General features: G+C 36.7%; 2 protein-coding genes, 1 long non-coding RNA gene and 1 other non-coding gene across 6 annotated transcripts; all 4 read left to right on the forward strand.

The window, feature by feature from the left end:
- The first annotated feature begins 2,086 nt into the window (after positions 1 to 2,086).
- Positions 2,087 to 6,137, forward strand: LOC120017275. The gene is made up of 6 exons (XM_038870448.1): positions 2,087 to 2,778; positions 3,291 to 3,505; positions 4,312 to 4,603; positions 4,705 to 4,790; positions 4,867 to 4,958; positions 5,277 to 6,137. The coding sequence occupies exons 1-6, from the start codon at positions 2,503 to 2,505 to the stop codon at positions 5,519 to 5,521; spliced, it is 1,206 nt and encodes a 401-aa protein (XP_038726376.1). The 5' UTR covers positions 2,087 to 2,502; the 3' UTR covers positions 5,522 to 6,137.
- Positions 6,138 to 6,631: 494 nt separating this feature from the next.
- LOC120015970 (kinesin-like protein NACK1) lies at positions 6,632 to 12,518 on the forward strand. 3 transcript variants are annotated; one of them, XM_038868503.1, is made up of 15 exons: positions 6,632 to 6,802; positions 7,552 to 7,920; positions 8,052 to 8,141; positions 8,234 to 8,334; positions 8,492 to 8,608; positions 8,721 to 8,802; positions 8,898 to 8,965; positions 9,068 to 9,127; positions 9,221 to 9,345; positions 9,843 to 10,041; positions 10,136 to 10,246; positions 10,334 to 10,426; positions 10,505 to 11,446; positions 11,590 to 11,912; positions 12,005 to 12,518. In XM_038868503.1, exons 2-15 carry the CDS (start codon positions 7,683 to 7,685, stop codon positions 12,330 to 12,332), a joined length of 2,877 nt encoding a protein of 958 aa, XP_038724431.1. In that variant the 5' UTR covers positions 6,632 to 6,802; positions 7,552 to 7,682; the 3' UTR covers positions 12,333 to 12,518. The 3 variants fall into 3 exon arrangements, with proteins under 3 accessions (XP_038724431.1, XP_038724432.1, XP_038724433.1); XM_038868504.1 differs by having other exon boundaries at positions 7,617 to 7,920; XM_038868505.1 differs by having other exon boundaries at positions 7,661 to 7,920.
- Positions 12,519 to 13,622: 1,104 nt separating this feature from the next.
- On the forward strand, positions 13,623 to 14,147 carry LOC120017231. Its single transcript, XR_005472110.1, has 2 exons — positions 13,623 to 13,682; positions 13,812 to 14,147. It is a non-coding gene; the product is annotated as an uncharacterized LOC120017231 (long non-coding RNA).
- A 341-nt stretch (positions 14,148 to 14,488) lies between these two features.
- Positions 14,489 to 14,569, forward strand: TRNAL-CAG. Its single transcript has one exon. It is a non-coding gene; the product is annotated as a tRNA-Leu (tRNA).
- Positions 14,570 to 14,575: the final 6 nt, after the last annotated feature.

Below are 14,575 nucleotides of genomic sequence, written 5' to 3' on the forward strand. Positions count from 1 at the left end.
AAAAAGAATCTCTCATGGGGAAATTTGATACCTTTAAATACTACTACTTCTTCTTCTTCTTCTTTTTCCTCTTCATAATATTATACGTCACTAATCTCATAAAACCTTTTTTTAAATTGAGAACGAAACCATACAAACTTGTCATTTGGATGTACGATATGGGTCTAAACTCGCATGGAAAATTCCCACTTGATGACGAGGTGAATTGGATCAAAACTCAACGTGTGGTCACAAGGACATTGCTCTCTGTTGGAATTGAACTCAAGATTTTTTGAGTATATACGGTTTGATTGATTTTATCGTCGACAATAGGTAAAAAATGAGATGCTAAGGAGACAAATTGAATTCTAAATCTTAAACGGAAAGATTTTATTCATTTTCATACAACTCAACCACCAAAGGGACAAGTTGAAATTCTATGCTTGAGCTAGTTTTAATTTATGAGTTACGATTCCATACATAGTTGATGAACATGGTTGTGGACTTCTTTACTTTATAGAGATTCTTTTACGGAATATGCTACTCGAATGAGAATGATGCTTCGTAGATGATTTGGCTATCTTTCAATGGAGCTCAAAAGACTCTCCATGAGTCAACATCATGTGTGAAGATTATTTCTTCATTTCTCTAAATCTAACTCACTAACGAACTTTCTTTTGATATCTCATCTTTGTTCATGGACCTAAGCTCTCAAAATAATAATCGAGTTTAACATGAAATTAATGACTAAAATAGTTTGTTTTTTTTTTTTTTAGCTCCTACAAAGAAAACATTCCAAGTTGTTCATAAAAAAACATACGAGTCATCCAATAATTATTAGGTGAGGATGTGACAAGTATTTTTGAATATTTAAGGTAGATAAAATGAAACATTTGAATTTAATTTCTTCTAAATCCGTGAATACAAGGTAGTTAATTTATTGAATTGGATAAGTATCCCACTAATTTATATTAGGTTTAAATCCAAACTAGGTAACAAATTATATATTAAGAATATATAATTTCCTTTACATATTGGACTAATTAAACCTAGTAATATATATCCAAAAAAAAAATCAGTACTAAAAAATTGAACATCTTAATTAAATCTCTACAAATCATGAACATATGGAAGTTCATTCATTACCAATTTACCATATTGGATAGGCATTGAACAAATTATCTCTTACATGTTTCTCCAATAATCTTATTAATCTTCCTAAAAAAGTACACAATTTTATGCTATATATATATGAAGGTGAAATGAAATAAATCTCAATTTGAAAACAATAATGAGCATATATGATTTGACCAAAATATTCCAAACTCTTTTGAGCTTGTTTTGCACTCCCACCTACTACTCTTTGCACGTGTGGAATTTACCTTGCCTAACAACATCCACTTCAAAAGCAATTCAACCAATCGAAAATTAGCACTTGACCTAATCCCTAGTTACCCTTCCTTCTCAAAACTAAAACCATAAATAAAATAACCATGGGTGTTTGGCAGTGCGTTTACACTGCGTTCAGTTGCAACACACCTCACAGCACCACAGTTTTTTATGACACGCCAAATAGTTTTTGCGTTCCAACTCACCTCACAGCACCACAGCTTTTTACCTCACAACACCTCACCACACCTCACAGCACTCCCAAACGCTTACAATGTATATTGAATTGTCATACGTAATCAAATTAGGTCAATTATTTTATTTTAGATTAATGTACAATATAAACATTAAGTGATTTTATATTAATATTATTAGTCATCTAATATAATCGTAATTTAGATACGCCAAAACGCACCTCACAGCACCACACCACACCGCACCACAGTTTTAAAAGTGATGCGCCAAACAGCTTTTTGGGTTCCAACTTACCTCACAGCACCACAGTTTTATAATTCACAGCACCACAGTTTTATAACTCACAACACCACACCACACCTCACAGCACCTCACAGCATTCCCAAGCAAGCTCTCATATTTCTATTAAATGGAACCAAAAAACAAATACTAATAAAAATTATCCCCAATTAATGATTAATTCTGGATAATTAAAAATTATCTCATTCATGTAATTTTTAGATATAAATGCTCTGCTTCACACTCCTTCACTCCTCTCCTTCACGCTTCTAATTTCTTCAATCACACAAGTTCCATTCTTCCTTCCCTTCGAATCTCTCTGTCTCTCTCTCAATTTTCCGAAAATCAATCTTCTTCTCTAATTAACAGTCAACTCAAATATATATACACAAATACAATTTTATATGTATGAATTTGGGTCTTTGTCTTTTATCCATTGCAAGTTTGGACATTGCAGTTAATGTGAAATAGGGATTTTCAGAATCCTGTTTGGGTACTGAGAACATCCGGAAAAGATTTGATCTTCCGGGAAAAAAAAGTTTTTAGTTTGGCAGCTTTCTTGTGATTGGAGCTAATTTGAGGTTCTGAGTTTGGGCTTAGTGTCTTCGAATTTTACTTTTCCTTCGCTTTCTCGGAAAACAAACGGGGGATTTGGGGAGAATGTCGGGAGCAGGATTGCAGCTTGGGCGTGCTCGCGGAGAGGATCGCTTTTACATACCTGTGAAAGCGAGGAGAAATCGAGGCCACCAGAAGCAACAAAAGCAGCTAGAAGAGAACAAAGGTAACGGCAGAGCTAGGAGTGATAAGAGGGAACGCTCATCTTTGAAGAGCAAGGTTGCTGAAGATTCTGTGCCGCCATCGGTGGTCTCTCGTAGCAACCTTGATAGGTTCCTCGAATCCACCACACCTACCGTCCCCGCTCAATATTTCTCTAAGGTTCAATCTACGTTTTGTTATCTGCTTTTCATTAACTTGTTTGATTTATTTGGTTGCTGACAAGAGTGAGGAAACAGCAGAAAAATTTGGGTTTCTGAATTTGGGTATGTTATGTTTCATTATTGTTAGGCTCGCAAGTTACAGCTGTATAAGACAACAATTTTGGCTCATTAATTTTTCTTTTCTGTGTTGTATATGAATAAGAGAAAGTACATCAATTTAAAAATTCAGTTTCAGGGTTACTAATTTAGTCCTAGCGTGCATTTTGGAGAAAGCATTTCAAAAATCATGATTTTAGTGGCTGTTGAAAATATATAGTTAGGAGCAAGAGAGGCTTCGTAATGCGCTTGTCATTTTTTAGTTAGGACTTGAATATCTAATAAATCTGTTTAATAACCGTTCTATGATAACTTGTGATCCTTAAGTTGGGTTTTCCGTTGGCAATAGAGATACACATATGCTTTTGAATGGTTTTTGTGGCATTCCTTAATTTTATTTTGGCCATTATGTAGACGACAATGAGGGGATGGAGAACTTGTGATGTGGAGTTTCAAGCTTATTTCACACTGGCAGATTTGTGGGAGTCCTTTAAGGAATGGAGTGCATATGGGGCAGGAGTGCCATTGGTACTTGATGGAAGTGATTATGTTATTCAATATTACGTTCCTTACTTATCTGGTATCCAATTATATGGTGAATCTTCCATTAGATCAAATATCAATTCAAGGTATCAGTATTGTTTACATGTATTTGCACACTTTTTATTGTAGTTTTTGTGAGGGCAACTGGAAGTTCTATTTGTATGCACACCTTTCTTTCAAATTTCAAATTGGTTACTCTATTTTTAGACTATTTTCCAATGTTTCTGCGTGATAATTTTTTCTGTTGGTGTCCCTCCATGATTCTAGTTACTTTAGTTCCGTACTTCCGCTATCACTTCGTTTTTGAATCTTTTACATCTGATTAGTGTTCTTATTTCTAGAAAACTTATTTACCTTTTCGTTATTTGTTTATCGCAAACTTTCTCTTTACTAATTGTTATTGAATTCTGCCCTAGCTAAGTAATTGGATACTCACTCAGTGATGTGAGTCAAGTAAGATGTCATTTATTTCATGAAGGGTCATACTAGAAAATTACTGTCTTTTACATTTGAATCCCTGACTTTGGTGGGAACTTTATTTTAGTGCATTCTCTTATAGAGCAAAAGAGTAGTTGTAGTCATAACAGCTTTAGTGGTGAAAGTTGTGGCTTATGTGGGAACCTTAATTGAAGGATTTGATTGGTTTCTACTTTCATATGCGTTCTTTCCCAAGGAGGCTAAGTGGCTGGTACTCATACTTTTTAATACTTGGGTTTAACTTGGTTGTTGTTTCCTTTGCATAGCCGAAGCATAATATCATTTATGAAGGCGTACTAAGATGTCCAGAAATTGAAGGGTTTGGTTACATTTAACATTAATTTCTTGTGCAAACTTATACAGATTCAATTTACTTTGCCAGTACTTCACTTGCTTGATTTTCTATTATATGTAGGCACACTGGAGAGGATAGCGATGGTGACTACTATAGAGATTCAAGTAGCAATGGTAGTAGTGAAAATGAATTTGAGAAAGCCTTAAAATACACAAGGGAGCAGCGAGGCCATCACTTTTTAACAAGTGAGATTTCTTCCAAGTTGGATGGTGTGTCTTTAAGTGATGAAAATAGTACCCTACAAGAAGGCTTTTCAAGTGATGATGGTGAATCTGGAAATTCTCGAGGTTGCCTGCTGTTTGAGTTTCTTGAGCAGGATACTCCTTACAGCCGTGAACCATTAGCTAACAAGGCTAGTTACTTTCCTACTATTATTGATTTCTTTAAGTTACTGGTCTGCACTCTGTACTCCACATTAGCTAACTAGTGTCATTTTTTGTGTTCTATTAACAGATTTTTGATCTTGCTTGCTGCTTTCCTGGTCTGAAGACATTAAGAAGTTGTGATTTACTGTCGCCCAGCTGGATATCCGTGGCATGGTACGACAATTTGGTCAAAAGTATAGTATTGCTTTATATCATGCCAGTATTCAGTTGCTTGTGTGTACTTTTGTAGGTATCCTATCTACCGAATACCCACAGGTCCCACCTTGAAGGATTTGGATGCGTGTTTTCTAACTTACCATTCCCTTTCCACACCCATGGGAGGTAACCACTGAATTTTCTCTTATGATAAATATCACTTTTGAGCTACTATCTATTTTCATCAGGAGAACCATTATTATAACTGTAGCTGGCTTTTCCATTGCTGCTTCTCTTGCAATTGTCCCTTTTTTTTTCCCCCCTCGTAGAGCTAAAGAAGAAATGAGTTTTTAACTGAACCTACTCCTATTCTCTTACATTTGATGTTCAACACAGACAGTCAGAAAGAAGAATAGCTTTATCCCATTTTATGCGTCCTCTGAGATATTTCTCATTTTTTAGTTTCTAGTAAATAGTCCAACCATGGCCTGAATCATTTTGCAGGCAATGGAAGTGCCCAGGGTCCAGTAGTGGTCTATCCTAGTGAGATGGACGGCATCCCAAAGATAAACTTACCTTCTTTTGGAATGGCTTCTTATAAATTCAAAGGATCATCGTGGAAAGAGAATGGAGCAAATGAACTTCAGCTTGCCAATTCCCTCTTACAGGCAGCTGAAAACTGGCTGAAGCTGCTTCAAGTCAATCACCCAGATTTTCAGTTCTTTGCTTCAAATGGGTATCACAGGTGAATGTAAAAGAAAGAGATTAATCATCATTATAGCTCAGCTCTTCAATAAAACAAAAAAAAAAGGGGCAAAAGAACCATGCTTCTGCATTGTTCAGTTTAGGCAAAATGCCTTTGAAGTTGCGGGCATATCAGAACGTTCTGACTGAGGGAGTGTTTCTCGACTGAATGAAAACAGAAGGTATTAGAAGATCTGGAATGATCAATAAGGGTTAAGGAAAGAAGAAAGGAAGAGAAACAAAATCTATGCCCCTACGCAGATCCAAAAGGCCCAAGATTTGGGAGAAGATAGCAAATAAGAAGAGCACGGAAATGTATCACAGTTGAGCTACAGAAAAATTGAAAGACGCATCTAAAAGGGCCATTAGGCTTTGGTTTAATGTGATACTTGTGTTTTGTTTGTGGAATTTTAAACCATCCATGTTAACAAGGCAAATTTCCGGCTGTCCTTTCTGTGGCTTGGCATTCTTGTGTTGATTTTTACCTCTCAGAGAGGAAAATAGAACAAAAGAATTTGTCATGTCGAAACTTGAAACTATTGGGATGTTTCAAAACCCTGTGTATGTGATTGCAATGCAGTTTGTGGTTGCCTGATAAAATGAGTGCTTTTTCTTCATGAATTCTTTTGCCCCACTCTCTGATGATGATGGTAAGCTTTTGGTTTGGACTCTGGAACGCCAGGTGATGTTCATGGTGTTTGGATTCCTAATTAGGATTCTGAAAGAATATTTTTGATTGAGCAAGCTCAACTGTGATTGAGTTGAATGAAGTTTGAAGTTGTGACTGGGTAAATGTAAAACAACAATTGTGGTTGGTTTAGCTTTGTATGAAGATTTGGAAGAAATGTAAGTCTCTCTGTATTTGGTGTACGATACTCAGACTGGGTAAAACAATGGAACAGCAAATTTGTGTTTTTCATTGCTGCAGTGCAAAATCAATAGTTGCATTTGTGGCCTTGTTTTTAAATGAAATTAAAAAAAAAAAAAATTACCCGTTAAAAAGGCTGTGAATGCGGGTCCCACATTAAGTCGCGATAAGGAAAGATTATCGGCGAGAAAATTAAACTAGCCGTTAACCCCTCAATTCAAATCTAATTGGTCTTCCTCTCTTACACGCACAGAGGGGCAGTAGCTTTTACAAATCCCTAAATCAAGTCCATTCCTCTCTCTCTAAACGCTCCCGTCTCTGCATTTCTCTCTCTAGATTCTCTCTATCTCGCTGAAGATCTCTCATTATTGGAGTTTCCTGGTGGAGTTGCCACTTTTGGCTTCGATTTGGGTATTCTGTAAGATTACTTTCCCCTTGTTTTTTCATATATTTGTTAATATTTTGGTGGGGGAAATGGAAAGACTATTAATGAAACTCTTTATTTGTGGGATTTTCCTTGTTTGGATTATCCAGAATTGTGAATATAAATGGAATCTTTTGAACTTTGGCGATTTCTACGCATAAATTATGGGTTTTTTGGGCTCAACTTGAAGAATAAACTCAACGGTTCTTTGAGATTTTAGACGTATTTATTATGATGGGTTTTGGGTGACTTTGCTGTCCCTATGGTGCCGAGAATCTGTGAAAAGAATAAAAGAATTTCTGTGGCTGGATCAGAGATCCAATTAGGTTATGTTGCTATAAAAATTTGATGAATCCAGTATAGATTCAGAATATAAAGAAAAATAGAAAGTTGTTCCTTATTTTTTCCTCTTCCAGACTAGTACTTATCTAGTAGAATTGATCATGAAGGGTGTAAAAGGCGACTTTATTTTTTCTTGAGAAAGAATGTTAAACAAATGAAAGCAGCAGCAAATTTTCAATCTAAGAAAACAACATGAACCTAATTTCTTCTTCTTCTTTTTTTCTTTCATTTTTTTGTGATTCTTAAGTAGAGTATTTATGCTGTAGTGCTTAAAAAGGCATTGTTTTTTCATAAGAAGAAATAGGCCAGAATGGTTTGCAAGTATGTTCCAATCACTTTTGAAGAACCATCGTTGGTACTTCGAACTATCATGACTGAACCATGGTTGATTTCCTTGTCAGTTACTGAGATTCTAGTCGCTTCTGTTACAAAGGGTATCTTTCAATTAGCCTTTTGCTTGGGCAAGGACCATACTTCAACTTGGTCTTCTGGTTAATTGCACCCACAAAGACGAGTAAAGTTTCACTAAAAGATGACAGTCAGAACACCAGGAACACCAGCTTCAAAGATAGATAGGACACCAGTTTCTACTCCTGGAGGTCTCAAATCAAGAGAAGAGAAGATTGTTGTCACGGTTCGATTAAGGCCTTTGAACAGGAAGGAGCAGTTGGCCAAAGACCAAGTAGCATGGGAGTGTATTGATAGTCACGCAATTGTTTATAAACCGCCATCGCAGGAACGTGCAGCTCAGCCAGCCTCTTTCACATTTGGTAACTTTATGCCATATGTCAAGTCTTTTTTGACCTTGTTTTTCTTCAAGGGTTTCAATTTAGAGCACTTGCAGTTATTTTTGCTTTTTTCATTTTAACGAAGCTTAAGTTGCTTGGGTTTGCCTGTTCAGATAAGGTATTTGGTCCGGGTTGTGTTACTGAAATGGTATATGAGGACGGGGTTAAGAATGTTGCTTTGTCCACTTTGATGGGAATTAATGGTAATCTATTTCCTTCATTTCTTTTTTGTGCTTCTACCAAAAATTTTATTTTTGTCATTTCTATAGACTATTAATATGCGTTTTTATTGCAGCAACCATTTTTGCATATGGGCAGACTAGCAGTGGGAAGACATACACCATGAGGGGCATAACAGAGAAAGCTGTTAACGATATCTACATGCATATAATAAATGTGAGCTTTATTGAAATCTTATGTCATTCAAGTCTTACAAATGGGTTCACAGATTGGGCTATGGGTTATTATGAAATTAGAATACTGTGAGTTTTGAAGATTGTGGTGAGAATTGATGGTAATCTACTATTTTTATTTTATTTTGGTATGATTACAGACTCCGGAGAGAGACTTCAAAATTAAAATTTCTGGATTGGAAATCTATAATGAGAATGTCAGGGACCTGTTAAACTCTGAATCTGGTCGTAGCCTTAAGCTTTTAGACGATCCAGAGGTATTTTCATGTGCAGATTGCTTTAAATTTTTTTTAGAGCGAAGTGCTTATGGTTTTTTCTGCATGCTTCCTTTTCTTTTATTACTGGATTTCTTATAATCTTGTGTTGCAGAAAGGTACAGTTGTGGAGAAGTTGGTGGAAGAGACGGCAAAAAATGATCAGCATTTAAGACACCTTATCAGTATTTGTGAAGGTAATTTTGTGAGGCCCTTTATTTGATCTTTCTTAGCTTGTCTTCTCCTAAGTTAAATTATCTGGTTGTACATGTTTTGTGTGTCATTGCTACAGCTCAAAGGCAAGTTGGTGAAACTGCCCTAAATGATAATAGCTCACGGTCACACCAAATAATCAAGCTGGTAATGTTCAAAGATCATGATCTCAATTGATGTTTATGGAATGAACTACATAATTCCTATGTGAAAAAGTAACATTTGAATGTACGTTGTTTCAAAATGCAGACAATAGAAAGTACCCTCCGTGAGAATTCAGACTGTGTGAGATCTTTTGTTGCAAGTCTGGTAGGATCTGGAATTTTCTTTACCTTTTTATGCTTATACATATTGTAAGACTGGTAATTTCGTGATAGTAACTTTGGGTTCTATTGCCTGCAGAACTTTGTAGACCTAGCTGGAAGTGAAAGAGCTTCTCAGACTCATGCAGATGGTGCTAGGCTCAGGGAAGGTTGCCATATCAACCTTAGTTTGATGACACTGACAACTGTAATCAGGAAGCTCAGGTCAGAATTTATTTTAGGTTACAGTGGCCATGGAGATAGTACAGTCTTCATAAAGGCTGCTTTTATCTTCAACCTCCACACATATATAGTTCTGCTAATAAGATCACTAGATACTCTTTCTTCATATTTATACTTACATGGCGTCATACAAATTGGCAGAAAAAGAAATAAAAATTTTGTGAAACATATACTGTCTGTCTCTCAATGACACAAATTTTCAAAATGTGAATAAGCGTTCAGTCTTGTCATATTGTTGAAAATTGCATGAAATCAAATGGACAACCAGTTATGTTATCAATTTATCATAAACCGTATAGAACTAGCAAAGCAGTCTAGTTTTGGTTCTATATTTTACTTCCTCTAGGAACTCTTGCCCCCAATAGGCATTGGTGGAATAGGATATCTCTGCGGACTTTCATTCAAGCCATTTGCAATACGTTTCTAGGAGAAACAAAACACTAATTTTTTATTCTGTTGGTAAATTGTTTGAATTACAGTGTTGGAAAGAGAAGTGGTCATATACCATATCGAGATTCAAAACTTACTCGCATATTGCAGCATTCCCTTGGTGGGAATGCACGCACTGCAATCATATGTACATTAAGTCCAGCTTTGAGTCATGTTGAACAATCTCGAAATACTCTCTTTTTTGCCACTCGCGCAAAGGAAGTGACCAACAATGCCCAAGTCAACATGGTACTGATTCTCCACCGCTTACTTTGCTTTGCCATCTCCACTGATTCCTGGTGAAAATACAAATTCTAGTTGTTTGATTCTTGACATATATCAGGTCGTTTCGGACAAGCAGCTAGTAAAACATTTGCAGAAAGAAGTAGCAAGGCTGGAAGCAGAGCTGCGAACTCCTGATCCATCTAAGGAAAAGGACTTACAAATACAGCAGGTAAATAACAGTATGAGTTTGGCTTCATCTAAATGCATTTGAGAAAGGAATGAATCCAAAAATTTATGGTAATTATCTTACTTGCAGATGGAGATGGAAATTGAAGAGCTAAGACGCCAACGAGATCTTGCACAATCTCAGGCAGAGGAACTACGAAGAAAACTTCAAGAGGACCAAGAGGTTTCACACTGCCTCCCTCTCTCTCTCTCTCTCTCTCTCACTTTTAACTCATCTTTCATTTTATTTTTTGTGTGTCAGAGTTCAAACCTTCTTGAATCACCTCGTCCATCTGTTAAGAAGTGTCTCTCATATTCTTGCAAGCTTGAAGGGAAGGAACTAGGGTGCAATGACAAGACGAGAAGAACGATCTTGAGGCAGTCTACAAGGCAATCATCAGCTGCCCCTTTCACGCTTATGCATGAAATCCGCAAACTTGAGCATTTACAGGAGCAGCTTGGAGAAGAGGCAAATCGAGCTCTTGAAGTACTACAGAAGGAGGTGGCTTGTCATAGACTAGGCAACCAAGATGCTGCTGAGACAATCGCTAAGTTGCAAGCAGAAATAAGGAAAATGTGTTCTGTTCCATCAGTTTCACAAGAAATTGAAGTTGGAAGTGTGGTTGCTCCTAACAGAAGTGTCAGTGCTAACCTGAAGGAAGAGATAACAAGACTTCATTCCCAGGGCAGCACCATTGCAAATCTTGAGGAACAACTGGAGAATGTTCAGAAGTCTATAGACAAGCTGGTAATGTCTCTTCCAAGCAATATTCAACAAGCTAACATTGAAGCAACGCCCAAGACCAAGAATCATTCAAAGAAGAAAAAGATGCTTCCTTTGGCTTCAAGTAATGGTGCTAACCGGCAAAATTTTATAAGATCCCCTTGCTCTCCTTTATCAACTTCTAGACAAGTTTTGGAGTCTGACATTGAAAATAGAGATCCAGAGAATGATGACATTGTATCCACAGAGACTCATCCTGAGTATGAGAAAGAGACTCCTACAAAGAGTGAGGGTGGGGATATGTCATCAAAGGAAAGTAATCCAGGCTATCGACGTTCAAGTTCTGTTAATATGAAGAAAATGCAGAAGATGTTCCAAAATGCAGCTGAAGAAAATGTAAGAAGTATAAGAGCATATGTTACAGAACTTAAAGAACGTGTGGCGAAATTGCAATACCAAAAGCAATTACTTGTGTGCCAGGTATAATACTTTCTTTTACTCTACACCAAAGTGTCTTACAATTATGGTCAGTACACTAGCATTTGCATCATTTCTACATTTCTGTCTTCAAATCTGTTAATCAGTGAGGTACTTTATTTCATTCTCACCTGTTATACAACTAGGTGCTTGAGCTAGAAGCAAATGAAGCAGCTGGATACAATATAGAAGATGAGGAAAACATAAATGACCCCGAAGAGCCCCAAATTTCTTGGCAAATAACTTTCAAAGGGCAAAGACAGCAGATCATTGAGTTATGGGATGCCTGCTATGTTTCCATCATACACAGGACACAGTTCTATTTGTTATTCAAGGGAGATCCTGCTGATCAAATATACATGGAAGTCGAGTTGAGGCGCTTGACTTGGTTGGAGCAGCATTTGGCAGAGCTTGGGAATGCAAGCCCAGCTCATGTGGGAGATGAACCCACAATCTCCTTGTCCTCAAGGTTTATCTTGCTCACTTTCTGCTCTATCAAGTGTGTCTCATGTTGTCTTTAAATAATTGAAAACTAACATATTCACTTGCTCTGAATTGCAGCATTAGAGCACTGAAACGAGAAAGGGAGTTTCTTGCAAAGAGGTTGACCTCGCGTTTGACAACTGAAGAGAGAGAGTATTTGTACATCAAATGGGATGTACCTCTTGAGGGGAAACAGAGGAAGGTGCAGTTTGTAAGCAAGCTGTGGATGGATCCTCATGACCCCAAGCATATACAGGAGAGTGCTGAAATAGTAGCAAAGCTTGTAGGATTTTGTGAAGGTGGGAATACGTCAAAGGAGATGTTTGAGCTCAATTTTGCAGTTCCAGCTGACAAGAGGTCATGGATTATGGGTTGGAACCCGATTTCAAATATTCTCAACTTGTGAGAACTGACATTTTGTTTATAACGACTTTCCATTCTGTAAATGTAAATTTATATCGGAATATTCTCCAAGTTGGTATTAAGTTATATGGAGCAACTGGTTGAGTGCCCCAATGCATGGTTACAATTTGAACATCAATCATATCTTTTGTGCTTTCCATAATTTCAATAAAAGAATTTAATTTTTTCAGCTTCCATCTCTTGTTTGTTTTTTTTATTCCGTTTCTGAATCCAAATAGCCAAGATCTGACTCGGGTTTTGGTTTAAACCTTCACTTTCCATTTTTCATTTGTTGAGTTTGCAGGCCATACAAGAGGAAAGAAAGTCAGATAAATGTGGTGGTTGCAGAATTGGAAATTTGTTCTGTTTCTTGTCAGATGTTCAATACTTGTAAATGCTAAAGACTTTGTGAATTTATGCTTGGAACTGTAAAAAGTTGAAAGAAAGTAAATTTCTTGTTCTATTTGAAATAAGACTATCAAAGCCAATTATCATTATATGACCCCAACCCCATCCCACATTGAGGGGCCAAATTTAGGAGCTTTTTCTTAGGGTTAACATTACAAAATGAGCAAGTGAATTCTGATATGGCTGGGCCCTGCCCTCCACAAAAACTCTCCTTTGATATCATAGTTTTCTGTCCACGTTATTATTACATGTGATTGTGATTCACATTGGACATTTGGAATTCTTCAATTATTATTATAGGACAAAATCTCCTTCCTTATTGGCCACCACAAGCTCTTTTTTTTTTTTTTTTTAATTCATTTCTGGTTATGAAAGGAGTCCCACTTAGAGAGATAAATAAATAATTGCAATTTTTTTTTACGAACCCATTTACAGACTTCTATTATGGATAAGATTGGACTAGTTGAAGCCTCCCTTCCAAGTCAATATCAAAGAAAGGCAAACCCCAAGTTGAGGATTGAAAAAAAAGAACATTGCATGACAACACCATTTTCACAAGAATGGATGGTCCTGATTTGGCTGTCATTGAATCATATTGGCAATCAACTGTGATTCTATCTTGCTTGGACAGAAAGGAGTGGGAATCTATATTGGCCCACTATCTTTCATGTCAAAATTCTCATGGTGTTTTGCCTGCCAATGCTAGTACACACAAGGAAGAATCACAGAAAGTAGTGAAGCTGAGAAAGAGATCTCACTTATTAGTATTATTGGAATGCTTTTGGCCCACTCTTGTTTATCTACTTTTTTAGGGTTGACACATTGACCTTATAGAAATTCCATATAAGAAGGTATTTTGTAGACATAACATGCTCACAGAGAGAGAGAGAGAGAGAGAGAATGGTGAGACAATGGAGAGAAAGGGTCATTGGAGGAGGAGAAGTTGGTAATGCTTGTTTGGTGTTTTGGGTGTTTTTGCTAAGTCTTGGTGTATTCTCAATCATAATATTCTCCTGTGCACAAGGTGGGACCAAAGATAAATCTTCTGCAGCTGATTCTGATGTTTATGGTGCAGGATGTGCTGCTGGTTGTGCTGCTGGTTGTGGTGGCTGAGTACGTACTCAGTAACAAACCCTACCTTGTTCTCCAAACAACCACTAAAAGAAAACTCTATAATTCCATCCAAGTAGCCATAACATTGGTTTGGAGAGTGGATCTCGAATCAGTTTGAAGATTGCTCCCTTCTCAAAATCTGAGTGTCAAAAGTTCAAATCAAGAGAATAAAAGCATAGGAGTTTCCTGCATATTTCTGTTTGATGTTTTAGGGTAGATTATGTTTGATATATTATTGTTACTTGAATAGGTTAATTAGTTCAAGTTTTAACTGATGAAAGCCTTCATCCTTCACTCACAACATGTAATTAATACAAACCCTATCCTCAGTGCTTTGTATCTCATAACAGAATGTGCTAGCCTAGCCTAACCTTTGTTTCACAATTTTCAGTTTTTTATTTTTTAAGTACCATTGAGAAATATACTTATAATTGGAATCGGACCTTGGGTACTTATAATTGGAATCGAACCTTGGCATTTTACGATTGTTTCTGCCAACAAATCATGTCACCAAGAATGACATTTGTGGCTTAAAAAATAAAAATCCTTTTTGACATACAAAATATGAATACATGGGACTAGAGACATTTCACTTTATATATAAAGTATATAACTAAAACTTAAGACTTAACCAATGACGTCAAGATGGCCGAGTTGGTCTAAGGCGCCAGTTTCAGGTACTGGTCCGAAAGGGCATGGGTTCGAATCCCATTCTTGACAAAGCAA

Source organism: Tripterygium wilfordii, chromosome 15, assembly GCF_013401445.1.
Source record: "Tripterygium wilfordii isolate XIE 37 chromosome 15, ASM1340144v1, whole genome shotgun sequence".
NCBI lineage: Eukaryota > Viridiplantae > Streptophyta > Magnoliopsida > Celastrales > Celastraceae > Tripterygium > Tripterygium wilfordii.